Source organism: Sturnira hondurensis, unplaced genomic scaffold, assembly GCF_014824575.4.
Source record: "Sturnira hondurensis isolate 20B ecotype Veracruz unplaced genomic scaffold, ASM1482457v3 Scaffold0004136, whole genome shotgun sequence".
Taxonomy (NCBI): Eukaryota; Metazoa; Chordata; class Mammalia; order Chiroptera; family Phyllostomidae; genus Sturnira; species Sturnira hondurensis.
In genome coordinates, this window is record NW_028076767.1 from 4,783,460 (window position 1) to 4,810,853 (window position 27,394).

Below are 27,394 nucleotides of genomic sequence, written 5' to 3' on the forward strand. Positions count from 1 at the left end.
CTCAGAATTACATTAAAAGCAGGGATGGAACTCAAAGTTACAATCATTCTAACTACCTCAAACTCCTGAATGCTTTTACTGAATTGGGTGTCAGCCTAAATGCTCATGGCCTAAATAGAAATGCAAGATATGACAGGCCTGTGAAAGTTGTGACTGTCATGACTATATGGCACTCAATCAGGCTGCTGTTCACATATTAAACACTATCTTTTAGAAATAAAGATTTCTCTTTGGTGCTCCATGTGCTGGTTTATACCTCGTGTCTACTGACATTTTATTTTTGCTCAATTTGTTTTACCCTTTCCCCCGCATTCTTTACTATAAAATGAGTTTGTATTAGATTACTTTAGAAACAAATCAGGGTCTAGATTAGTAACAACTTTTTTGTTGTACTTTTTGGAACTACAAACCAAGTAAATAAAACTAGGGATACAATTTTATTCCTTCTGAAGAGATGCCCAAACTTTTTGCTCACTTAATTTTAAAATTTTGAACACAAAACATAGCTTTATTTAAATAAAGATGGAGAAGGAGAGGAAAAAAGGGAACAAAAAGTCTACAGAGACAACAGAAACATATTAGAGATTCTTAAATTGGTAGGTCTAACCCCTGCCTTACCAAAGGCTAAGTTTCATATTAATGATTCACAACTCTCACTTTTCATATATGATAATCAAAACAGTAATTATCAAATGCTAAGGACTAAAGATTCTCTAAATAAAACAGGAATCACAGAACTGCCTTAAAATACAAAGAAAATATTTTTATTTATATAACAAAGACTAAGAAATAATGACATTAATAAAGTTAACAGAGTTGATGTCAGGACACAAATAGGTTTGAAAAGCTGTAGATGAATAATCACTTTGTTTCATCCAAACTTTGTTCATCCTCGCTCATTTTAGACCGCATCTGTGGTATAATCCTGACTGAATCTCAATCGCGAAGTATCCAGGTTATTCAATTATGATTCCTTTACATTAGTCCTCATTATCTTTCTTTTTTTTCTTTTTCTTCTTTTTCTCTGGACTCTGAAAATAACCAAGAATGCTTTTGAGAGTTAACATATGGGTGAGTAGTAACTTTTCCTAAAAAAACTAAAGTAGATTGATTCCTCTTAGATTTTATTCTCTCCCTTATTGATAGCAAACCCATTTTATAGTAAGAAAAATAGCCTTTTATAATAAGTACAATAATGTCATTTTATTTTTACCTCACCATGAAGAAAATTATTTTTTAACTGATTGGTTATTTCTGATATACAGAGTAGAATAAAGTATGGAGACACTGCCCATGCCAATAAAGTAGTGGAAATTAAAAACAAACATACAGGAATCGCTGCGCTGGTGCATGGTTCTTCCTCAGAAAGTGGTTCTTCCTTAATGTGTTTCTTCTTGTCCTTTTTCTTCTTCTTCTTCACAGATATCTCCTGTTCTTCCACCATTAGTACTGCTTCTGCTTGTTCTTCTTCTTCTACTTCTTCTTCAACTGAACAGGGTAAGTGTAAAGGTACAACAATTAACATGGTGCCAGACCTCAGTCCTCCCAAACAATTTGAATCTTAGTTTTTTTCTGTCATTCTGGTCAATCATTCAGTATTTTATATAATTTTTAACTGAAAAGGTCCTTTCAACACTTAGTGTATGTAGTATACCACTAGCTTTACAAATGATATCAAGCTCAGAGAGTACATTTCTCATAATCATGTGGCTACGCATAGAAATTAGAATTAGGCCTGGCTGGTATAGCTCAGTGGATTGAGCGTGGGCCTATGAACCAGACGATCGTGGTTCGATTCCCAGGGCACATGCCTGGGTTGCAGGCCAGTTCCCAGCAAGGGACGCATGAGAAGCAACCATACATTGATATTTCTCTCCTGTTCTTCCCTTCCCCTCTAAAGATAAATTTTAAAAAAGAGAGAAATCAGAATTAAAACAGATCATCTCATCCACATACCCACTGTTTTTTCTGGGAAGATAGTGAATTTTATTAGAAATTTAAGAGTTTGTGCTATAGAGTCAAGACATGCATTAATTCAACCTAAGCAATGGCCCTGAGTAAGTCATTTAACCTCCATAAAGTCAATTTCCCCATTTATAAAATTTAGTAATGTGCATCTCATTGGATTACTAGGATTTAGTGGGATAACATATAAAACACTTTGCACAATGCTTGGCACATTAGAACAAAGACTAATAGGTAGCTATCATTGGAAATTCATTCCCAATAGCATCTACCATATTAGGCTGTATTCTAATCACTCGAAGATATAGCAAGGCACAAAACAGACCACAAGTCCCTGTCCTTATGAATCTTTTACTTTAGTAGAAGGGGAGAGACATGACACACTCACTATACAGTCTTTTTATACAGAATCAGTGCCAAGGATAAAAATAAAGCAGAAGAGAAACACATAGAAGGCATAAGTATATGAATAATGCAACAATCTTGAGGGAAACATTCTAGGCAGAGATAACAAAAATGCTAAGGACACTCTGGAAAAAAAGGATGGATGGCAGGTTCAATGAATACTAAGAAGAGCCAGTGTGGCTGTTACATTAAGAAGTGGTAGGTATTATAGGTGGTTAGGTTCTAAATACTTTCAAAGTAGAATTAAAGAGGATCTTCTGCAAGAATAGATTTGGGTCATAGGAGAAACGATCTAAGAATTAAAGGTCAAAGTAACCAGAACTGCCATTTGTAAGATGGAGAAAATTGGGGAGCAACAGACTGGAAGTGGCAAGGATCCATGAATGTTAAGTTTGAAAAGCTTATTAGATTTATAAGTGAAGATACAAATCTGCAGTTTGGTGTTTTCAAATATTACCAATGGGTTTTAGAGAGTCCTCACTGTTCAGTAAGAAAATAGAAGCACAGTAGTTAAATAAATGTTTTCCTTATCTGAGGCAGGAGTGCACATTTGCTGACAGTATACTTTTGACCACTGAGCTATTTAGAAACCAAAAATTTAGTCAGTCATTGCTTTAATGCCCGTCTTGCGAGACTATCTGGTAGGCACTCAACATAGGTCCAGCTAATAAACGGATGGGGGTACTTGCTTATCAATTCTGCAAGACAGCCTAGTTTACTGAAGTACCTTATAAGTATCATTAATACAATGGCAGGCTACCTAGCATGTTATCACTCTCTCTAGTTCATTCCATGTAACAGAAACACTGAAGAAAACCACTGCTACATCATTTACATACTTAACTATATAACAAAGTATCTCAGTAATTTTTTTCCTTTTAACTTAGGCTGATTCTGAAAATAGCTCATTGGTATACTTAGTATAATATGAAATTCCAATATTCATAGAAATGCTTCTCACATTCCTCTATGAAATCTGATAAATTGAACAATATCCTATCTATTCTCAGAAAGCACAGTGGCTTACCAAAATACCATTAGCTTTCAATGTGAGTGATTTCACAATCAAGTCCAATGGCATATACTTTCAGACTTATCAAGCTCGAACTTAAGGAGTAAGAATATAAATGACATTTAAAAATTCAAACTAGGACTTCCGCCAAGATGGAGGCATAGGTGGAAACACTGTGCCTTCTCCCACAACCAAGTTTGAATACAACAAAGGTTTGGAGAACTAGGACACACCCAAAGACCAGAAAACGTAATTATACATAAGTCCGACAACTACGAACCCTTCAACGGGGATGGTAAGAGAGGTGGAGCCAGCAGCAGAGCTGGGTCGGGCAGGACAGATCCCCCGACCTAGGCGCGCAGGCAGCCCGGAACCAGTCGGGGTGCGGGGCAGACTGACTGCAGTCCCACATTCGCGCACAGTGAGACGGACCACGCAGGCCCCAGGGGGCGAACCCAGTGGTGGAGGGCTGACGGCGGTGGCACACTCGTGTGCAGTGGAATGAAACGCGTGGGCCTGGTGATGGTGGTGGCTGCGGTGCTGGTGGGGGTCGCTGTGGCAGGTGGCAGAGGGAAGCCATTGTCCCTCTTTGACCCTGCACCCACATACAAGGTCACAACCCAGCGACTTAGTTGCCCTGATCTAGTGAACACTTTAGGGCTCCAATCCTGCTACGTTAACAGGCACGAACAGCCCAAAAGATGGCGCAAGAAGAACTCCAAGTCCCAGAGCTTATAACTCTAAGCGACCGAGAAATTGCCAGCCTCTCAGAAGCACAATTCAAGACACTATTTATCAGGATGCTAACAGAACTGGTAGATTAGTCACAAATTAGAGAAACATATGAAGGCTAAACTAATTGAAATGAAGGGAGATGCCCAGGAAACCAATAGTGATGGAAAGGAAACTGGGACTCAAATCAATGGAATGGACCAGAAGGAAGAGCAAAACATCCCACCAGAAAGGAATGAAGAAATGAGAATTCAAAAAAATGAGGAGAGGCTTAGGAACCTCCAGGACATCTTTAAACGTTCCAACATCCGGATTATAGGGGTACCAGAAGGGGGAAAGAAACAGCCACGAGTGGAAAACGTATTTGAACAAATAATAAAGGAGAACTTCCCCAGTCTGGCAAAGGAAATAGACTTCCAGGAAATCCAGGAAGCTCAGAGAGTCCCAAAGAAGTTGGACCCAAGAAGGAACACACCAAGGCACATCATAATTACATTAGCCAAGATTAAAATGAAGGAGAGAATCCTAGAAGCAGCAAGGGATAAGGGGACAGTCACCTACAAAGGAATGCCCATCAGACTGTCAGCTCATTTCTCAAAAGAGACCTTACAGGCAAGAGGCTGGAAAGAAGTATTCCCAGTCATGAAATCCAAAGACCTACAGCCAAGATTGCTTTATCCAGCAAAACTTTCATTTAGAATGGAAGGACAGATAAAGTGCTTCTCAGATAAGGGCAAGTTTGAAGAGTTCATCATCACCAAACCCTTATTATATGAAATGCTAAAGGGACTTAAATAAGAAAAAGAAGATGAAAAATAGGAACAGTGAAAGGACAGCAAACACACAGTTATTAACAACCACACCTAAAACAAAAGCAAGCCAAGAGGACAGCTAGATCAGGAGTGGAACCATAGAAATGAAGAACACATGGAGGGTTAGAAACAGGGGGGTGGGGAGGAGGAGAATGGGGGAGAAGGCACAGAAAATAGCATAGATGGTAGGTAGAAAATAGATAGGGGGGAGGGCGAGAATAGTGGGGGAAATATAGAATCTGAAGAACTTGAGACATGTGGTTATAAACTAAGGGGGGGAGAATGGTGGGGGAGGGAGTGTGTGGGTGGAGGGGAATGAAGGGGGGGAATAGAACAACTGTAATGGTATAATCAATAAAATATATTTAAAAAATAATAAAAAAAATATTTTTTGAAAAAGAAAAAAAAATTCAAACTAACCTTTAACTTTAACCTTAGATTTTTTGGCCTTCTTTTCAACTACTTCATCCTCTTGATCCACCTGTTCTATCTTGCGTTTTTTAGGAAAGGTTGGTAGTGTGGAGTCACCAGAAGGATCATAAGTCTTCACTTCACTAAAAGAGCAAAAGAGTTTTAGAAAATCTCTACCAATATTTGCAACTGCAATAACTCTAAAGAGACTTAAACAAAATGCCATTAGATTAATACTTACATGAGCTTTATAAAATGCTATTTCCTTTTAGTGGCTTTGGGGCACTTTAGGAAAACAAAGTTTCCAAAAGGAAAAGAGGTATTAACATATTCCAGGTAGGTCAATTATACTTCAAGAGCAGTGGTGAGCTAAATGAACTCTGAGTAACCAATGTGACTATGGTATAGAAAAATATTCAATCACCAGAAAAGAAAAATGGGAGATAATCTCTTTACACCAAATGATTACATACCAGAAAAGCAAAAACTGAACCAATTTAAGTTTTAAGTTAAATTGGTAATTTACCTTACCAATTTAAGGTAAATTCGGGGAAAACCAAACCAAAGCAAAGGACCTCAATCAGGTTTACTCTCGTAACTGGTACTTTAAATGCATGTGTTTGAAATTATAAGCATAATGACAAGAAAGTATTGAAAATTGTTCAAAACAAGCTAAGGAGGAGTGTTCTATTTCTTAAAGTGACTTATAGGCTCATGACTTTCACTTTTACAGATTAAAACCATCTATAATTTAAAAAAACAATTTAAAAAACAAAAACATTTGTCAACTAAGGACAACAAACCAGATTTGGAAAATTCACGAACTATAAAACATTTTTTCTGAATGTGTGTATTTAAACATATAAACATATTTTTAAGACTTCTGATGCAGTCTGTTCCCAGAAAAGCTGTCCTACATTCCACCTCCATCATAACAACCCCATCAGCGTTAAGCATCACCTCAAATAATAACCCAAACACAATAGCCTCTTCCCACAATATCTTTTTGTTACTTTTATGGTGAGGTCTACAAACTTTACCATGCCTCTTAGCTATTTTTAGACTTTCCTTTTGTCTCTTAAAAAATAGGTTAGATTAACTCCAAATGAATATCCTTTTTGATTCATGGCATACTATACAGGAACTACGAATGACAAATATTTACTATCAAACACTTGGAAATGAGTAAGGTAAATATTAAGAAAAAAGCCGAAGCAAATATGTGCCAATTACAATGTAAATATGTTTTTGATTAAAAACCAGAAATAGGAAAAATTGTAAATGGCTGAAAGAGGGAGGAACAAAGATGCTTCTGTTTACAACACAAAACTGTTAAACAAACATTTAAATAAGCAGGAACAGTTCATCCATCCTCCCCATGTACTCACCTCTTATGTTCATACTTTTCTGCTTTTGCTAATGCTTTTCCTGTTCCACTTATTTTCCTTATCTAAGAAAAGAAAAATCATTAATATTCTAAGGCATAATCTCTTTATAGTATATACTCTAATATATCAATTATTGGTAAATATAAGAAAAACTGTTAATACTAGGCACATGAAAATATATTAGACATATTAAAATGTATTACAAAACTGCTTAGCAGATAAAGTAAGTACATAAACCACTTATAGCTGATTAACTTTCAACAGGTAACACTTCAATAAGCATGGTACATTTCTTACCCCTCTATCTTCCAAGGCCCTCAACCTGGCTTCTAATTTGGCTCTGTTCTCAACTCCCATTGCAGAACTGGAATCTTCACCAAAAGCATCATACCGGATAGCCAAAACAGTTTTGGCTGCCAACATTCGAGAAATCTAACAGAGAACTTTAAGTCAGAAACATTCACACTACGATTTTAATTCAAAACAGGAATTATAAAAGTACTCTCAATCATACAACTCAAGCCATCTAATCTTATATTTGAAATCTTTGCCACAATATAATGGCTAACATGTTATGTTTAACCAGCATCATTTTGGTAGATGAAAAGACCTCTTAGTGGTTCATGTCTAAAATGAGTGCAAACTATTTTTCCAAATCCCCCTTTTAGTTTCAACTCAGGGACATTATTTCTATACCATGAGGTCAACAAGAAAGAGTGTAGTCCCCTTTTTAAGCTAATTAACATTTTATTTTATTAAACCCTTATTTTTCCTCTCTGCTCTGAATTTTATAGAGGGGAAGGGACAGATGAAGAGACAGAAAGCAGCAGCAATCAGTTGTCTCTCACATGCCCCCAATGGGGGATCCTACCCCGCAACCCAGGCTTATGCTGTGACCAAGTATTTAACTAGTGACCTTTGAGTTTGTGGGATGACGCCCAACCCACTGAGCCACACCAGTCAGGACTTTTGATGTGCCAGCCACTCTTCCCCTTACCAACAGGTGAACTCTATGAAAACACTAACATAGTGAAAGAAAAATGGCTTAACAGGACCAATACACTTTCTTTAAACTTTTTCTTTCAGTATACAAAGTGCTTTTTATTTAAAGAATTCACCACTCTCTATTCAATGGGAAAAAAAAAAGATTTATTGCATACTATGGAGTAAGAGGAAAATAGAGAAAAAGGCCTACCTCAGAACAACGAACTTACCTTTCCTTTGTGTTTGGGACTTGTCTGGCCTACAAGTGAAGCATGATAAATGAGACCATACTTAGGGGTATCTCGTCTAGACTTTAGAGCTCTGAAAAGTGCCTTTTCTGCTCCAAGAATCTGAACTGTAGAAGCTGCATGTTTGGCCAAATTCAAGAGAGAACCTTCAAAATAAAAAAAGTAGTTACCAGAAATCAGTTTTTAATTATTCCAAAGTTTCATACACTAAATAAACACAAGACTTACAGCCCAAATGATTCCATCCTTGCAGCTGAGGATATCTGAATGATGTATGTGATCAATGAAGGGTCTATTCTAATTTGAATACTTTGCTATAGATGACACATTGAGATCTTCTGTGATGGCCAGTAAAATAATGAACTAGTACCTCACTGTATCATGAGTATTCAATTATACCATTTGTATAGCATCCATCTTTACAATATCACCATACACATGTATTAAGTTTTATTATATATAACTCCCTTATTTAAAATATACTTTATGCCAAATACATTAAAATATAAAACAGCAAATTCAATTGTTAAAACATTCTCAATGACGTCTCAGTCAATGATGGACTCCATATACAACAGTGGTATGCCATATAGCCGAGGTGTGCAGTAGGCTATACCATCTAAAAAGATTTGTGCATTTCATGATGACCACACAATGATGAAATGGCCTAACAATACATTTCTCAGAACGTATTCCCATCACATAGCAGTACATGGCTGTATCATCACCATCTGTTGTGAGTTCTTAAAACTATTCAAATTTTAATCTGATGAGTTTTTTTAAATTTCATTTTTCAACTAAAGTTGACCTTCAATTATTATTTTATATTAGTTTCAGGTATATAGCATTATGGTTAGCCAGTCATGCACATGATTCCCCCAACATTTCAAGTGCTCACCTGGCACCTTAACAGTTATTACAGTATTGACTATATTCCCTGTGTTGTACTTTTACATCCTTGTGACTATTCTGTAAATACCAATTTGTACTTCTTAATCCCGTTAACTTTTTCACCCAACCCCCTAAACCCCTGGCAAGCATCAGTTGATGACTATGTAATATTATGAAATACCGGCTGATTTCATCCTCTTGTATTCATCTGACTATCTACTGAACCACAACAAACTTCTGACAATGGACAAGTGTCTCAGAAGAGGTAGTGACTAAAGATGCCTTCATTATCCAACAGGAATTCAGGCATACAAATAAAAATCATCATTGAACACTGGTCCTTAGTCCTCACCCATATACTACCTACTACTTCTATTATCTAAAATTTCTTTAACAACTGTAATTTAAAGATTAAAAACAAATCCTTGCTAGAACACTCAATTCTAAATACCCATGTTTACAAATTAATTAAAATCATCACCAGCATGAGCAATAAGCCGTGCTCCAACCAATTCCCCAACCATGACGGTAACATTGGGTGCAATGGCCATCATTCGGTTTTGTAGGTATTCATAGAGCTGGGTTCTATATTCTGAGATTTCAATCACCTAGTATAAGGAACAAAAACGAACAACTCGTAAACGATTAAGAGCAAAACCAGTGTACAATTCACATGTCTAAAGCTTTGGAGCTTTACATCTCTCACTAGGGCAGTTGTGCAATCCTAGGAAAACTATTCTTTCCTCACTTCAGTTTGCTTTAAAATGGCTGCTCTGAAGATTTTTTATTAGATAATGCATTTAAACAACTTAGTATTATAATGCTAAAAATGTTTGCCAATAATACTGTTATTTTAAAAACCTCCAAGGACTAGACATTTGTGTCACCCTCTGATTCTTGTACAGCTATCTTCAAAGGAGAAAGAAAAAGTCACTACAGGCTATAAACATAAAAGTCAGAATTAAATAACTCAAGTTATCCTCTGCTTTCTTAATGAATTTATTCTGACAATGTAACAATACAAATATATTAGTACTCAAATTTATTTTAGTATATATTTCTCTCTTTAAGTATATAAATCAAGATGGCATCAGATGAGGTAGTGACTGAACACCCTCATATTATTTATCAGGTGGAACAATAAGTTTAAAAATCATCATTGCCATCAGAAAATTATTATTATAGTACTGATATCGCAACCAGTTTCTTTACGTGTATAGTTTACCTGAGTGCAGAGGTGCAGAATGTTGCAAATATCTTCTTCTGAAACCTCTGTTCCCATAGATATCTCTGCAGCTGCTTTCACTTCTGCTTCAACTTCCTCTGGCAGTATTTCAGAAAGTTGAGCCGAGGCATAATTCTTCCTATCGCCTATGGAATGTGTGCAGAGGATGAAGGAGAATCACTCTTCAACAAATTATACAAAATCCACCAAACAGTCAAAAGTAGAGATAAGCCAATGAAAAGGGTACTTAACAAAACAAAAATCAAACAAGTTTGACCTAGTAATTTTCCCTGTTATAAAGTCTTGATTTTAGAGATTGTAATCTCTCCCCATCACCTCCCTCAAGAGAAATCTACCAACCACCACCATCAAAAAAACCCCTACAAATACCCATTCATTAGGACTAATGACATTGTGACAATTTGCAGTTATTATACTGAAGCTAGGACCATGAATTCTTAGAGTAATATTGTAAAATGTAATATAATTCATTTATTAATACTCAGCACCCTCTACTAATACTGTTTTATTAGTATAGAATATAATGCTACAGACAGCAATATTACCTTTAATGTTAATTATTAATATGCTTCAGGATACCCCCCCATCTACAGTTGCCCCTATTAATGGTAAATTCATTATAAGACACATTCACCAGAAAAAGCCATTTTAAGAAAAATCAAATTAGAGACCAACATTTTGTAGCACAGGCCCTCAAAATCAAGGTTAATTTTGTTTTTGAAATCTAAGAAATATTAATATGGCCACACTCCTAAAACATAAATTATTAAAAACGCTGGGAAGTTTGTTAAGGAAAAAATTGTAACTCATGTTTTTGTATGCAAATAAACTATTTTCAGTGCCTTAAAGCATAAGATTAACTTACCAACTTTCTGCAAACACTTGCAGTATGTCAAGTTATCTGAAATAATTTTTCCTAATTCAGGAAAATGCCAGCCATACCATTCTCTACATCGCATAATGTAGTTATTTAGCTCCTTATCTAAGTCATCCAACAAGGCTGCAGTAGATTAAAATGAAAAAACATGAAGTTACACGCTTTAATTGTGGTGAAAATATCCCTAAAATCTACCACTTTAATGATTTTTAAGTACACATTTCAGTGGCATCAAGTGCATTCACAATACTATACAACCACTACCCACCACTATCCATTTCCACAACTGACTGTCTTGATCCCAAATCGAAACTCTATACCCATGAACCCCCCACCCACACTTCCCCCCAGGCCCTAGTAATCTCTTCTACCGTCTCTATGACTTCCCTATTCTAGGCACCACACAGCACTTGTCTGTGGAACTTATGTCACTTAGCATAATATGCTCAAAATTCATCCATGTTGTATGTAGCATATATTAGAATGTCATTCCTTTTAAAGAATATTTTATTATACATATATACAACATTTCATTTATCCATTCATCTTTCAATGGGTTATTTCTACCTCTTGGCTATCGTAAATAATGCTGTTATACACACAGGTGGATTGTCATTTGTTTGAGTAGCTGCTTTCAATTCTTTTGGGTATATACCCAGAAATATAATCACTGTTTAAAGGGATTTTTTAAAATTGAGAGTTAAGACTGTGACATTTCAAAAAATCATTTAATGATATGAGAGAATGACCTAATAAAGCCAGGCCAAAAAAGCAAAACATACCACAATACTAATCCCACTACGGTTTTAGGATTTTTCATGGAAAAAGACAAATTACCCTCCAGTGTAATTTACAGTATCTCCAAGTAGTCAAATTATGGGCAGTTCTTCCTTTTTCTAATCTGGATCCAATTTCTTATTAAGAATTTTGGCTAGTCCCCTTCACAGGTGTGGCTCTGTTGGGGAGCTCTGTGGCTTTTGGTTGGGCGTTGTCCCACCAAGCTAGTGATTTACATTCCTGGTCAGGAAATGTGCCTGGGTTGCGTGTTTGGTCCCCCTTTTCTCCTTCCCTCCCCCTCTCTTTAAAAATAAATTTTAAAAATCTTGAAAAAATCCTAGCTAACCTGGATTTCTCTAGAGAATTATAAAAGATAGTTTTAAGAGTAGGAAAAAACCATGTAGAACAGAGTAGATCTCACATGCACTGTACTTACAAATTGCCTGGACAATCATTGTGTCCACTTTGTCAGCACTAAATTTCAATCTATAACGGGACAAGCTGGGGAAAAGGAAGAAAACAAATTGCTAAGATAGCATTTATAAAAAGCATTTAACTAACATCTTAAAAGCTCTTAAAACCCATATCCTTTCCTCAGAGCTACATCATTTTATTTTTATTTTTTTCTACACAGGAAAATCAGTTGCAGCATCAGAAAATACACATTTAATAAGAAAATAATACATCTGTCCTGCTATAACCTAAAGTTCTGAAACATTAATTTATGAATGACATCTCGGATAATGCTGTGTAGTGCCAGTCACAGGGATTAATAAATTATTTTTGCAGCATATTAATGCTTTAATCAGCAGTAAGGGAAAAAAATGTAGCACTGTAACACCTGAAAACAGAAAGCTATGGAGAAATAATACTGTATATAAGGCTTTCTTAATCTTGGCACTATAAACATCATAAGCCTCACAGTCTTTGTTGGGGGGCCAGGGGGGGCATTCTGTGCATTGTAGGATGTTTAGCAATATACCTGGCCTCTACCCATTATGTTAACGACAAATCCCACTTGAAGTTCTAACAACCAAAAATGTCTCTACACATTGCCAAATGTCTTCTAAGGGCTATGTTCACACTGCTGTAATCAATGCCAATTTCATTACAAGTCTGAATCGACCCAGTTTAGTTACTTGTGCTCTCTTAGAAATGCTTATTACAAAGTTCTCCTGACTTTTGGTCATTTTACATATCTCTGTAACTCAGCAGAGCTTTAACCCTCCATCAATCTATGCTCAATATTTTCTGTTCAAAGGTACAGACCTTTGTTTACTCTATCTTTTTTTCCCTGTGTAAATGTTTTTCAGAGCTATTGCTTCTGATAGTGCTCTGCTCACAGAGTTGCTAAGTTTTGAGTAGTCTACCCTTCATCTTACTGTTTCTTCACAAACCCTGTCATTTCAATGCAACTTCACAGGATGTCAAGCTTTTCAGAAACACATACATATAGTACAGTACAGCACTAATGAAATTCTGGTTAAATATGATAGGTTAATGTACTTTTCTTTGCCTTATTAAAAAAACAATAAAACTCGGAGTAAAACAAGCAACACAGATAGACACATACATACACAAAAAGGAGATCACAGCAGGTTAGAAAATTAAGTGAACAGAGTAGCAAATGATGCAGCAGATTAAGAGGGGGGAGAGGGAAGGAAAGCCCAAAAGTTGTGGGATCCAACACCAGAGGGGTAGAGTCCAATGCCTACAGTGGGGTTTAGAGTCCAAGCAATGAAGCCAGAATGCTTGGGTTCAAATCCTGGCCTCCTCATATACCAACTGTACTGATCTTGGGCATCCATTTTCTCATCTTTACTACTCACTATTAGAATCAGCAATTCTAGAGAACTGAATTAGTATGTGTAACATGCTTGTAACACTACTACACAATTTTTTACTAAATGAAAGCCACTTTTATTTTCTAGTAAATCTCACCTATGGGCCAACCCAAGACACATAGCTGTCATTTCACGTGGTTCTACCCCAGGGATTAACCCATCCATCTGTGAACGAATTCCTCTCATGAGTTCATTAACAACAGGACTGTGGATGCAACTGAGATTCAGCTTTTCCTACGAAAACAAGAACATTTGTATTAAATAAACACAAGCTGTAAAATGAGAAATACGGTTTAATTTAGTTTTCTTCTTTTTGTTGGTTTGAGAAATCTTTTACTTACATTATTTAGCTTCTTTAAAAAAAGTTAAAGGTAAAACACACAGAACAGTTTAATCAACAGTACTATAGAAAAGGGCACTGAATAAAAAGCAAAATTCTGAGTCTTAGGTCCTTTCCCTACAGATAAATAACTGTTAGCATCCCTTAAGTACTTCCAAATATGTACATATGGTAACTGACACTAGCATTTTAGGCCATACCTTCCTAAACTTGCCTGATCTCCAAACAAACATGTGTTTATATGTATACATACATACATATACAAATTTTCATAATACAGTTTAAGGTTTTACATACCCCACACAGACAGGATAAATTTTTTTCTCTATAACTTCATTTTGTCACATTGTAGTGTATTTGCTTCTCCTTCATACAAATCTACAGTTCTAGCCCATCAAATACAAATATACAAAATTGAATATTATTATGTTTAAGAAACAAAATATTTAGAACATGAGTAATATTAAGTTTATATTTTTTAAATGGAGAAACTGAAAATATTAAAGAGGCTCACAATCCCTTCATTCAACAATCTGTCATTCTGCATGTTTCTGTGGGTATATATTTTTTTATTTTATTAATATATTTTGATTATACCATTACAGTTGTTCTATTCCCCCACTTCGTTCACCTCCATCCTGCACACCCCCTCACCATTCCCCCCTTTAGTTTATGACCACCCATCTCAAGTTCTTTAGATTCTCTATTTCCCCTACTATTCTTGCCCTCCCCCCAATCTATTTGCTACCTACTGTCTATGCTATTTTCTGTACCTTCTCCCCCCTTGTCCTCCTCTCACTCCCATTGCTAACCCTCCATGTGTTCTTCATTTCTATGATTCCACTCCTGATCTAGCTGTCCTCTTGGTTTGCTTTTGTTTTAGGCGTGGTTGTTAGTAACTATGAATTTGCTGTCCTTTCACTGTTCATATTTTTTATCTTCTTTTTCCTATATAAGTCCCTTTAACATTCCATATAATAAGGGCTTGGTGATGATGAACTCCTTGAACTTGCCCTTATCTGAGAAGCACTTTATCTGTCCTTCCATTCTAAATGAAAGTTTTGCTGGATAAAGCAATCTTGGCTGTAGGTCTTTGGATTTCATGACTGGGAATACTTCTTTCCAGCCCCTTCTTGCCTGTAAGGTCTCTTTTGAGAAATGAGCTGACAGTCTGATGGGCATTCCTTTGTAGGTGACTGTCCCCTTATCTCTTGCTACTTCTAGGATTCTCTCCTTCATTTTAATCTTGGCTAATGTAATTATGATGCGCCTTGGTGTGTTCCTTCTTGGGTCCAACTTCTTTGGGACTCTCTGAGCTTCCTGGATTTCTGGGAAGTCTATTTCCTTTGCCAGACTGGGGAAGTTCTCCTTTATTATTTGTTCAAATACGTTTTCCACTCGTGGCTGTTTCCTTCCCCCTTCTGGTACCCCTATAATCCAGATGCTGGAACATTTAAAGATGTCCTGGAGGTTCCTAAGCCTCACCTCATGTTTTTGAATTCTTGTTTCTTCCTTCTTTTCTGTTTGGTTGTTTCTTTCTTCCTTCTGGTCCACTCCATTGATTTGAGTCCCAGTTTCCTTTCTATCACTATTTGTTTTCTGGACATCTCCCTTCATTTCAATTAGTTTAGTCTTCATATGTTCCTCTACTTTGTGACTATAATCATCCAGTTCTGTGAGCATCCTGATCACCAGTGTTTTGAACTGTGCGTCTGAGAGGTGTCCTATTTCTTTTTTGCTTAGAGTTATCAGCTCTGGGGCTTTGAGTTCTTCTTGAGCCATATTTTGGACTGTTCATGCCTATTACGTATGAGGAGCGGAGCCCTAGGTGTTCACCAGGGTGGGGTAACTCAATCGCTGGGGCTGCACGTCCATCTCACTGTACGCAAATGTACAACCGCGGTCAGCCCGCCTCTTTGCGCACTCCCCGGGTTCACCCACTGGGGCCTGTGCAGTCCGCCTCACTGCCCACTACTCTGCTGGCCTATCTGAGCGTGAATGTGTGACTGCGGCCAGCCTGCCCCTGCATCCTCACTGGGTCCGCGTTGCCACCCGATGCCACCCCAGCCGCCTGCGTGCCTGGGTCGGGGGGATCTTTCCTGCCCAACCCTGCTCCGCTGCTGGCTCCGCTCCTCTTACCAGTCCCGGGCAAACAGTTCGTTGTTGTTGGACTTCCGTATAGTTCAATTTTCTGTTCTTTGGCTGCGTCTTTGTTTACCAAACCTTTGTTGTATTCAAACTTGGTCGTGGGAGAAGGCAGTGCTTCCACCTACGCCTCCATCTTGGCAGAAGTCTATATTTATTATTCTAAAAGTTAATGTTCAACAGTAAATATAAACTAAGACTTATGGGCACTTCAAAGGATGTGCCATCACAGAAAACTTTATGACTTGACTGTATTAGAAATAATGTTTACACAAACCACTTAAATTCAGAATCCTAACTTAAAAAGCCTCAAATCCCTTTAGTGCTTTCCTACAAACAAACACATATACTAAGAAAGAAATGTCATAACTCCATTGATGTTGGGGAGCAGGAAATAGCTAAATCAAAGTATGGCAGGATATACACAAAGTATTAACAGACTACCTCTGGCTGGCAGGATTAAAACTATTTTTTTAAAAGATTTTATTTATTCACCTTTAGAGGGGAAGGGAGAGAGGGAGAAAAATATCAATGTATGGTTGCTTCTCCTGCGTCCCCTGCTGGGAACTGGCCTGCAACCCAGGCATGTGCCCTGACTGGGAATTGAACTGCAATCCTTTTGTTTGCAGGCCCGTGCTCAACCCACTGAGCTACACCAGCCAGGGCTTAAAACTATTTTTTTGGAATCAATTTTTGGTATATTTGTATTTTCTTTTACTTTTTATTTTTTTAAGTTTATTAATGAGAGTAAGAGAGAGAGAAAGAAACAGTAATTTGTTGTTACAGTACACTTATTTATGCTTGATTCTTGTATATATATGCCCTGACTGGGGATCAAACCAACAGCCTTGGAATATTGAGATGATGCTGTGACCAAAAGAACTACCCAGCTAGGGCGGCGTATTTGTATTTACAATGAATGTATATGCTTAGTCTTGATAATCATATTGGAAATAATTATTATATAGCCTAGGGAAAATGGTAAAGTATGAGAACTCACGACAAGCAAAGACTCGGCTTTGTAGTCACCATGCTTTTGGTGACTTCTGATCAGCAAGCATGAAAGAAAATCGTAACTCTACCTTTATGACCCCTCCTAGTTTAGCATCAGCTACAGCCAGGGGTTCATGGGCTTCTTTTACTATTTTCTTCAGAAGTTTCTTCAGTTGCTTGTTGATTTTGCCCTCCATCAGGGCTGTGAATGCTTTTCAGGAAAAAGAAAAACAAGAGTTCTCTTTCAATTTTTTAATTGTAAGAGCTTAATATCTTATTTAAGTTAAAAAAATAAAGCAAAATAAACACTCCCTTTCAAAAGGGCTAAGTTTAACAGTACTTCTAAAATGAAACGATAGACATAAAAATATTTACAAGTTACCCATTTCACCATCTCATCTGATCTTGCCTCCCTCACTTCCATTCCAGAACCAGGAGTTACACCAGATCCAGCCTTCCTTTGCCTATGCCACACGAATCTTCCTTTGAACTCAGACCCAGAACCATGTCAGAAACATTCTACTTTGGAATGACAAATAGATTCTTTCTCCTATATGACAGATTGGCCTGATGCTCTGGATTGTGAAATACCCTAAAATCCTGTCAAGACTCTGGTTAGAAAAAAAAAAAAAGGAGTGTATTCATTTTGAAGGTTCTGTTGCTATGTAAGTATATTTGAGTGGGATCTAATCTTTGCTAATACCCAAATCCACAGATATCATCAGGCCAATGCTTATAAACCTTCAATGATGGAGAACTTATTATGAAGGCAGCCTGTTCAACTTCAGAACAGCTTTCATTTTAGGCTAAGTTCTATCTAAACCTGCTACTTTTATAACTCTTGCCCTTCCTTAGACCTATGCTTACTTCTTCTGGACCCACATGAACACCTCTCCTGGTATTTGTCTGGATTGTAGTTAGATTTAAAGTAAGCCTGTCAGAAAGGAAGTCGGTCATGTCTAAGGCCAAGCATTTTACTCAGCCACATACTTGCTCTTCCCTCCTGACCACATCTCTTTTGGAAATTGAATTACAAGTCAATTTCCTCTGTTATCTGGGAAGACGAAAGATGAACATTTGGCTACCACACAGCTCTTTCAGAGTTCCCTACATTCTAAGAAAATAAGATTCAATTTATTTTTATTTTAAAAATAAATACAAATTTACTGTTATTTTAATATTTTGTACAACATTGGCTCCTTAATTATCTACCTTTCTAATAAAAGTTGTATTCTTTCCTTAAAAGTTTACCTTTAAAAAAATTTTTTTATTTATTTATCTTTAGAGGGGAAGGAAAGGAGAGAGGGAGAGAAATATCAATGTATGGTTGCCTCTTGTGCGACCCCCACCGGGAACTGGCCTGCAACCCAGGCATGTGCCCTGACTGGGAATCGAAACACAATCATCTGCTTCGCAGGCCCTCAATCCACTGAGCCATAACAGCCAGGGCAAAAGTTTATCTTTCATAATTAAAAACTTTTATTCAAATTCCTGCTCCTAGTTCTCAATTTTCCATGTCTTTTTTTGCACTTTACTATCTCTTAAAAGTAAAACTTTCACCATGACCAGTGTGGGTAAGTTGGCTGGGCCTCATCTGTTGTCCCATTCCACCCCCAGTCAGGGCTCATGCCTGGGTAGCAATTTGGTCCCCGATAAGAGTATAAACGAGAAGCAACTGATCAGTTTCTCTCCCTCTCTTCCCCCCATCTAAAAATAAAACCTTTTTAAAAAACTAATCTTTCTACTCTAGATCTACTATAACATTTGCATTTATCTTCACTTTATCAAAAAGTGTGTTCACTACTGTCCATAATATGTATTTTTAAAAGGTGATATATAGATGGTGACAGAGAGGGGAAACTGAGTCTTTCCCCTACTTCTCTTTCCTACTGGCCGCTGTTCCCCATTCCACAGCAGTTTTCCCACTTCATCTGAAAGTGTGCTGGCCCAAAATTTACTGTGACTATTCAGAAGACTTGCATTTTGAAAATGTGACCAATAGTAAAAGTAAACTTCTTCATGCAAATGGCAAATCTGAACTTCTGGGACCAATATAAATCAACATCACACCCCATCAGATTCTTTCTTAGGCTATGGGGTTTTTTTTAATGCATACTGACATCTACAACCACTGAATTTTGGTCTGTCACACTAAACTGCCTTGTAATAGGCAGCTGGAAGTTGAATTCTCAGGAAGAACTCTGTTCTCTTAGTAATAAGCCAATGTTCAAATTTCTGATAAAAATAGACGGGAGCCCTGGCTGGTGTAGCTGAGTGGATTGAACATGGGCTGTGAACCAAAGGGTCACTGGTTTGATTCCCAGAGTCAGGGCACATGCCTGGGTTTTGGGTCAGGTCCCCAATGGGGGCCACATGAGAGGGAACCACACATGGATGTTTCTCTCCCTTTCTACCTCCCTTCCCCTCTCTCTAAAAACAAATAGAATCTTTTTAAAAAACAGATGGGAAAAGGCATTGATTGTAGAGGTTTCTACAACCAGATTCCTGACAGAGCTCTACTTTCATTCATTCACCCCAAAGTATTTATGTGCCAGAATCTAAAAACTGACAGTAAACAACATAGGCTTTACACTCATGGAACTTAGATTAGGGGGAGGGTCAGAGGGTTCTCATCTAATACAGCATTTCCCTTACCTATCTTATAACATTATACACTTGGGAGGGAAATGTGATACCTCCCACATCTCAGTTTTATATGTAAAATAGTGGTATCACCTACCTTACAGGATTGTTTTAAGATTTTGGAATAACGAATGCAAAATCTGACAATCACTATATAACAAATGTATTAGCTGTATTAAAAACTTGCTTTATGTTTGGCGAGAGGTTAGACTTCTTCACTTAATAGTTTAATAAGGACGGGTCAGAAATATCTTGAAAAGATTAAAGAAGTTATATGCAAAAAGAAATGTTAAATAGGCTACTTGGGATCAGGGCTAGAACACATTACAACTCCAGGAGGTGCTGTACAAATCAGTCGATGTGAATAATGCACTCACCCTAGAACTGGAGAATAACTAACACAATCGCGCTTGGGATTTTTACCAAAATTCTACCCATATTTAACTTTAAAGCTGTGATGAACAGAAGTATCTTTAAAGAAACTCCCCAGGCAAAAATTACCACAGGTGTCCTTTACTGTGCTATGAGGCTTTCATTACCAAAATAGTAGCCCTAGAAGTATTTTTAAAAATTAAAAAATTGATTGCTGGGTAGGTGAGGGGGATGAGACGGGTGGGGTTATAAGGAGACTAAGTGGTAACGGGAAAATAAATGATAAAATTGGCCCCACCGTTGGGTCTTCCTTTGGCACACCCTTCTGCCAAGATTGGGATGGCCCGTTAATATTCAGTATAATTTAGTTGGATTCCTAATTTTCACAAGAGAACTGCACCCTTCTCTTGTGGCTGATGAACAAAATTATTTGGGTCTATCAAATTCTTGCCTAATTTTAAGCCATATTCTTCCTTATGGCCCTTCATTTTCAAATTATATCACCGAGTAGTTGGCTGACTTGAGAATTTAAGCAACTGAAAAATTTATGACTAGGGTTTTATATCTGGTCTTGTTTTCCTAACATTGAAATGTGTTTTTAAAAAGCCCTGGCTAATGGGCTCAGTGGGTTGAGTGCTAGCTTGCGAACCCAAGGGTCGCCAGTTTGATTCCCAGTCAGGACACATGCCTGGGTTGTGGACCCCCAGTAGGGGACGTGCAGGAGGTAACCACACACTGATGTTTCTCTCCCTCTCTAAAAGTACATTTAACACACACACATACCAAAATCCCTCAAAAGCTCTATCCAGGTGGTTCAGTTGGTTGGAGCAGTGGCCCATAAGCCAAAAGGCTGTGGGTTCAATTCCAGGTCAGGGCACATACAGAAAAGCAACCAATCGATGTTTCTCTCATATCTCTCTTTTCCCCTCTCTAAAAATCAATAAACATATCCTTCAATAAAGATTAAAACAAAAAACCGCCTACTAAAGCCAAGCCAAACCAAATTAATAAACCCTATTACTGTTTGTCTTCAGTCCTATCATGAGGGCTAACTGAAGAATTAGTCATCCATTCTTCTAAATCATGTAAAACCACACCCTTTTAAGATAACTCTTAAGTCTTAGTGTTCATCATATTAAAATGCACACAAATCTAGAAGTACTAGTTTCCCTAAAACTTTCATTTTTTAAGTTTATTTATTTACTCTAGAGAGATGAGAAGACAAGGAGAGAAATACTGATCAGCTGCGTGCCACACATCTGCACCCAGGGATCTGGCCCACAACTGGGGACATTTCTGTTTGCAGGATGATGCCCAACCCACTGAGCCACACCAGTCATGGCCCTAAAACTTTTAATAATGTGCTTTTGCAAACTAAAAATGTATATCCCTGCTTTATTATTTCTTCAACAGTGATTCCTGGCTATTCTCAACTTTTCCCTTGTATTAAAATGATCAGAGCTCTGTGCTTGGCCACATTACCTGGGTCCCTTGTAGAACAGCTTTTACTGAATTGTGCTTTAGCATTATGCTGTTGGTTTCCACAGGGAGATCAATTTAACCACTTCTCAGCTCTCATCACATGGGGGGAAAAAACCAGCCCTATGGTGAAAAAAGCTAACTCAATGTTGTCTCAGTGGTAGTGACGAATTTGTTAGATCACTTAAATTCATTTCCAAAAACACTGCATCATTGACAACATTGAGTAAGGTTAACTCAGGCAACTGAAGCAATTTTTTAAATAAGGACAACAAATTGCCAAGATTAAAAACAAAAACAAAAAAGCTTGTCTTTGACTTTACCTGCCAATGCTTCTGCTGTATCCTGAAATTTCTCAAAATGTTTTAGCTTAACTCTAGAATTAAGAAAGAAAAAAATGTTATGGGGGCACATTGATTTCTGCAAAAGCCACATATTTAGGAAAAGAAGTGTCAGACTGTTTAAAAGCATAGACTGATAGAAAAAAATTTTCCTATCAATGGATATCAGGGTACAAAGGTAGATATTCTTCCCAAAACGACCAGTTCTCTAAATGGACACTAGCAACGTTTGAACTATTATAGACAAAGCTATAGGCTTTGGAGGGAACATAGAACAGCCAAAAGGTTTGTCCTATGAATCGAAACCACAGGAAATATGCAGAAGCTTCAACATAATCTCTGCTACTAAAAGCTAGACACAGATGCCTTTTACTATAAAGCATACAAGTGGTCTAAGAACAGGTGTAAGAGTTTATCTTAGGTTAGCAATCTGATGGCACTGATTTGTCCATCCAGTAAAAATGCCATTAAACAACAGTTTATTGTCAGATTGGATTCCTATTAGTGTTATTTTATCCTCTTCTTCTGCATACACTTATGTACAGAGTAACATAATTTTATATGGAAACAAATACATACATTTAATCCACTGTTGTCTCAGTGGTAGTGACGAATACTTGAGTGAGATCACTTAGATTCAGTCCCAACAAGAATACATCATTGACAACAATGAATCAAGTTAACCCAGTCAATTAAAGAATATACCCCTTTAAAAAGAGAAAACTAGACTGCCATTGTGTCTAAAACAATATGATCTTAATCAAGATTTTCTTACCTGGTCAGAAAACATCCTGGTGGTCCCTTACATGCTCAACAACACAATGATTTAAAGAAAAAATAATAATAATTTCATCTATTCTGCCTCACCACACCCCCATTTACACCCTTCTGAAGTGGCATTTGTTCGTATCTCTTTGTGTGTGCATAACTGCAGGATGTACGAGAACATGGCGAAAATGGGAACACATTATACAAAATCTGAAGCATGATTTTCTCAGTATCACGAACCTCTTTCCAGATCTGGAAGAGATCTACAAATATACTAAAATTTGTTTAACAATTACACTACTGATGCACATTTATTTCAAATTTTGGGCTTTACCACGAATTTCAAAAACTATGTATTTTGTTTCTCAAACTATTTAGTATGACATTTCTCTGAGTTCAACACTCTTCGGCAAGCTTTAAGTTTCCTTCTATTTTTGGAAGTTTTTCTTAGCACTAGCAGAAGAATTATTAAATGCCCCTTAGTACCCAAGGACATAACCCAAATCCGTATTTGTCAGGAGATCAGTTAAGTCCTTGCTAGGATCACATTCACCAAATGGGCTATTTCAAAAGGTGATCCACAGCTGGTGAAATAGCTGCCCTGACTACTTTGAAAAGCCAGCTTACTCTCTTACCACTCATTTCTTAAGCTGGGCATCAACGTTATACTTTATTTTCAACTCCAGAGACCTTGGGGAACTCAGGTATATCTTTTTCCAGAATTTACTAGCTACTTATTATTCCTAAGGGAGCTAGGAAGTAGAAGTCATAAAGAATGAATAAAACTGTACATTACATTAAAAACATTTAAATACCACTAACTTAAGAGAAACTAAAAGTTAAGTCAATCAGCAGTCTATACTTTTGATTAAGTATTACTTTTAATAGAAATTTATACTTAGAATCCATTTTTTAAAATTTTTTAAGTTTATTTTTTACTTACACTTATATTTGGTCATGATATTATTGATCATATTACAGGTGTCCCAATTTTTCCTCTTTGCCCCCCTCCACCCAGCAACCCCCCACCACTGTTCATATCTAAGAGTCATGCGTGTAAGTTTTTTGGCTATTCCATCTCCTATTCTGTACTTTACATCCCCATGGCTATTCTGTACCTACCTATTTGAATTTCTAAATCCCCTCACCTCTTCACCCAACCCCTACACACTCCCATTTGGCAACCATCACTCTCAGTATCCACAATTCTATCTGCTCTTGCTTGGTTTTTTTAAAATTCAGTTGTTGATTGATATGTACTTATTGCCATTTTGTTGTTCCTAGTTTTGATCTTTTTCTTTTAAATAAATCCATTAACATTTCATATAGTAACAGTTTGTTATTTGTTATCCTTTAGGGTTTTTTTTTTTAGGTCTGGGAAGCTCTTTATCTGCCTGTGTTTTCAAATTATCTTATGAAATAGGAATTTTGTGTTGCTGCTCAATCTAGTCTGTAGCTAATACAAATTAGTACTGATGACCTATGCTCCAAATAAAGAAATCTAATGATTAGACTCATACCAATATCATTACTGAAATACATTTCAAAACAAAAGTTATAGCCCTGGTCGGGCAGTTCAGTTAGCTGGAGCACCGTCCTGTACACCAAAAAGGTTGCAGGTTTCATTCACAACCAGGGCACCTACCTAGATTATGGATTCAATCCCCTAGTGAGGGAACAACAGGAGGCAACAAATTGATGTTTCTCTCTCTCTAAATCAAACATATCCTTGGATGAGGATTTAAAAAAAATGTTATGAATGTAACATATGTGAAGGGGAGTGGGAGGAAATGTAAAAAGATCCCCTAAATGTGAACTGCTAAGTTCTTAGTCTTAAGATGACTTACATTTTATTTGCTTTTTCTGGGGTTTCAAATTCTTTCCACAAACTATCAACCTCTTGAAGTTTCTTCTCATTCAAAACCTGTAATAAATAGTTGAATAATTTTCTTTAAACAGCACAGCCTAGGCAAGCATATATGGCTTATACTCTTTAAGTACAACTGTACATGTAAAATAAGGGTGGCAAAAGCTATTTTTTCTCTCCGAAATAATGAACCAGTTGCTTAGCCAGCATAAATTTTGGGTCAAATTAGTAGCTCAAATAGCACATTTAATAACTAGATGGAATTCAGATCTTATTATTGTGTGTGGTGTCTTTACTGAAAACCTCCCATTTTAAGGACCCCTTAATCCCTCCAAAAGGCATTATATTCACAGACTTTCTTTAGAATCCTTTAAATATGCCATTATTTTACACTGCCAATTAAAATAATCTACCACCAATTTGTAAGATAGCCCAATTTCAGGGATGCTAAACATGGGGGCAAATGCATATGAGGATTGATCCTTTCCTATCTTGCACTTGAGCAGTAGTTGACTTATCACATAGAGTACTGGTGAGAGTATACAGAAATAACTTTTATTCACTCTTGATTTAACTAAGAGACTCTCTTGAAGGCAATTTGGTAGCATCTGTCAACATGAAGTATGCACATCCTATATGATCAATTAACTACTTTCTACAGAATACATTTTGTTATTTACTGCTATAATCATCCTAACATGAAAGTACTGATTGCTCTAAAACTAAGACACCATCAATTCCAAGACATCCCGAAGTAAGAAAATTTAAAATGCAAAGGAAAAAAGGGGTACTTTAAATCTACGAAAGTCATTAACATTTAGTGATATATTCTTCGAGACTTTTTTTGATCGTGACATTTTATTTATATATACTTTTAGTTATCCTACTGTATACTTAGCATATCGTCAATGTACAATTCCAGGTTTTAACAACCTGGAATTGTGGTGTCTCAATACACCATCATTTATGTTTTTCTTAATAAATATTTAGGTCATTTTCAAATTTCCCTTATCCTTCAGCGAACACTTTTTTGTATGCACACGTTGCACTTCTATAGAAATACTGGAAGTGGACTTAATTGATCACATAGGATATGCGCATTTTATGTTGACATATGTTACCAACTTGCCTTCAAGACATTCTGTTAGTATCACTTAAATCAAGAGTGAGTAATGCTGAAATTACAGACAACTCCAATGAGGAAAAATAAGCAAAGCCAACTTTTGGTTTTTAATTGTTATTTTATTGGTTTTCTTAAAAACAAGTATTTAATGTAGTAAGTGCAAACAGAGTATACTTTCAAATACCAGAAGAGAAATCTGGGCCCTGGCTGGTGTAGCTCAATAGATTGAGCGCCCGGACTGCAACCATAGGGTCACAGGTTCAACTCCCAGCCAGGGCACATGCCTGGGTTGCAGGCCAGGTCCCCAGTTGCAGGTGCGTGAGAGGCAACCACACACTGATGTTTTTCTCCCTTTCTTTCTCCCTCCCTTCCTCTCTCACTAAAAATAAATAAAACCTTTAAAAAAAAGATGAAAAGCATAAAAAAGAGAGAGAAACTTAAGAGAGTGAAGACCTCTCCCAAATCAATACTTCGGTATGTAGCCTTTCAGACCTTCTACACCTGTATCATATAGTTTTCTGACAGACAACCAGAAACATATTATACATCTTACCTAACTTTTGGGGGGCCTTATATCAGCATATGTGAAAACTTATTTTTTTACTGCTGTATTCCTAGAACTCTGAAGTGTGCCTGGCATGCAGGCTACACTCAATTCACCTCATTCTTCCTAACCTCTCAGTACCATCCCACTATATGAATGTCACACTGTTCAATCATTTCTGTGCTAAGTCTTAACTTCAAACTTTCCCTATTAAAACAACCCGATCTCAACTCGATTACCACCAGCCCAGATTGCTCCCCTAATTTGAAATGACTACTGCATTTCCACGTGTAATAGATGCTGCAAGGTTCACAGGACCAACCTGTTAACTCTTTAGTTTCTCTCGTTCAAAAACCCAAAAACCTGTTTCCCTTCTCTTCCTGATCATCACGCACCCACTTATTAAACCAAAACCCCACATTCAACCCATCAGCCAATCCTGTCAGTTCCACCTTTAAAACTACCCATGTTTATTTATCTTGTCTAGATTAATGCAAAAAAAAAGCCCTTGCATCTTTTCCTGCTCTCCTGTAATCATTAAAAGACAAAGTACACCATTCCTCTCCTTAAAACCTTTAAGTTATTCTTCAAAACACTCAGAGTAAAATCCCTTCATAACTTGTAAAATCCCAATACGGCTTCTGTCCACCTCTATAATCGCGCCAAATTCTCTAACCCAGAACCCAGCATGCCAAAAGGCAGGGCCACGTGTTCGCCGACACGTGGCCCAAAACCTTCCTCTTCCTTTCAGAACAAGGGAACATGAAAAGTATCCGTGCTATCCCGAGCAGTGCCATTCTCTCTTCAAGTCTCTCCGTTTCTTTGCCTGCCCAACACCCGCCTTCCCCCTCCAACGGCTCAATCTTCCACCTACCTTAAAGATGGCGTAGCCCACGGACGTTTCAAACAGCACCAACATGGTTCGGCAGGGTAGGGGCGCTGCGCAGCCCGCCTTGAGCTCTTTCAATAGAAAAAGACCAGATTTGCGGCGCAAGGCCGCGGCTGGCCAAGCACAAACGCGCACGCTTCCCTCCAAAGCACAACACCAAACTGTCTAAATGCTCCTCACTGAACTACAAGCAGACGCGTGAACGCGCTTCTCCTTCTCCAAGGATTCTGGGATGCAACACACTTCCGACGAACAACGTGACGACGCATAGGGGCCGTAACTTCCGCAATATTCGCGC

The 27,394-nt window shown here is 37.4% G+C and overlaps 1 protein-coding gene and 4 non-coding genes across 7 annotated transcripts; all 5 read right to left on the reverse strand.

Annotated features, from left to right (window-relative positions):
• Positions 1-742: 742 nt before the first annotated feature.
• NOP58 (NOP58 ribonucleoprotein) lies at positions 743-27,335 on the reverse strand. 3 transcript variants are annotated; one of them, XM_037043587.1, is made up of 15 exons: positions 27,082-27,335; positions 24,521-24,597; positions 21,888-21,940; positions 17,160-17,281; positions 13,690-13,826; positions 12,185-12,249; positions 10,960-11,094; positions 10,074-10,219; positions 9,330-9,456; positions 7,940-8,103; positions 7,023-7,157; positions 6,726-6,787; positions 5,347-5,480; positions 1,331-1,488; positions 743-1,031 (listed from the first exon to the last, which is right to left on the reverse strand). In XM_037043587.1, exons 1-15 carry the CDS (start codon positions 27,124-27,126, stop codon positions 981-983), a joined length of 1,611 nt encoding a protein of 536 aa, XP_036899482.1. In that variant the 5' UTR covers positions 27,127-27,335; the 3' UTR covers positions 743-980. The 3 variants fall into 3 exon arrangements, with proteins under 3 accessions (XP_036899482.1, XP_036899483.1, XP_036899484.1); XM_037043588.1 differs by lacking the exon at positions 21,888-21,940; XM_037043589.1 differs by lacking the exons at positions 21,888-21,940; positions 24,521-24,597; positions 27,082-27,335 and adding an exon at positions 21,568-21,704.
• On the reverse strand, positions 9,100-9,183 carry LOC118986062 (small nucleolar RNA SNORD11). The gene has a single exon (XR_005066293.1). It is a non-coding gene; the product is annotated as a small nucleolar RNA SNORD11 (small nucleolar RNA).
• Positions 9,931-10,016, reverse strand: LOC118986063 (small nucleolar RNA SNORD11B). Its single transcript, XR_005066294.1, has one exon. It is a non-coding gene; the product is annotated as a small nucleolar RNA SNORD11B (small nucleolar RNA).
• On the reverse strand, positions 21,707-21,791 carry LOC118986056 (small nucleolar RNA SNORD70). The gene has a single exon (XR_005066289.1). It is a non-coding gene; the product is annotated as a small nucleolar RNA SNORD70 (small nucleolar RNA).
• LOC118986055 (small nucleolar RNA SNORD70) lies at positions 22,491-22,579 on the reverse strand. The gene has a single exon (XR_005066288.1). It is a non-coding gene; the product is annotated as a small nucleolar RNA SNORD70 (small nucleolar RNA).
• Positions 27,336-27,394: the final 59 nt, after the last annotated feature.

Coding starts and splice junctions, on each gene's coding strand:
- NOP58 (XM_037043587.1), bottom strand. CDS start 27,126: ATGTTGGTGCTGTTTGAAACGTCCGTGGGCTACGCCATCTTTAAG. Junction 12,250..13,689: donor TGTCTTGGGTTGGCCCATAG/GTGAGATTTACT, acceptor CCTTTTCCCCAG/CTTGTCCCGTTATAGATTGA. Junction 9,457..10,073: donor TTCTGCACCTCTGCACTCAG/GTAAACTATACA, acceptor TCCTTATACTAG/GTGATTGAAATCTCAGAATA.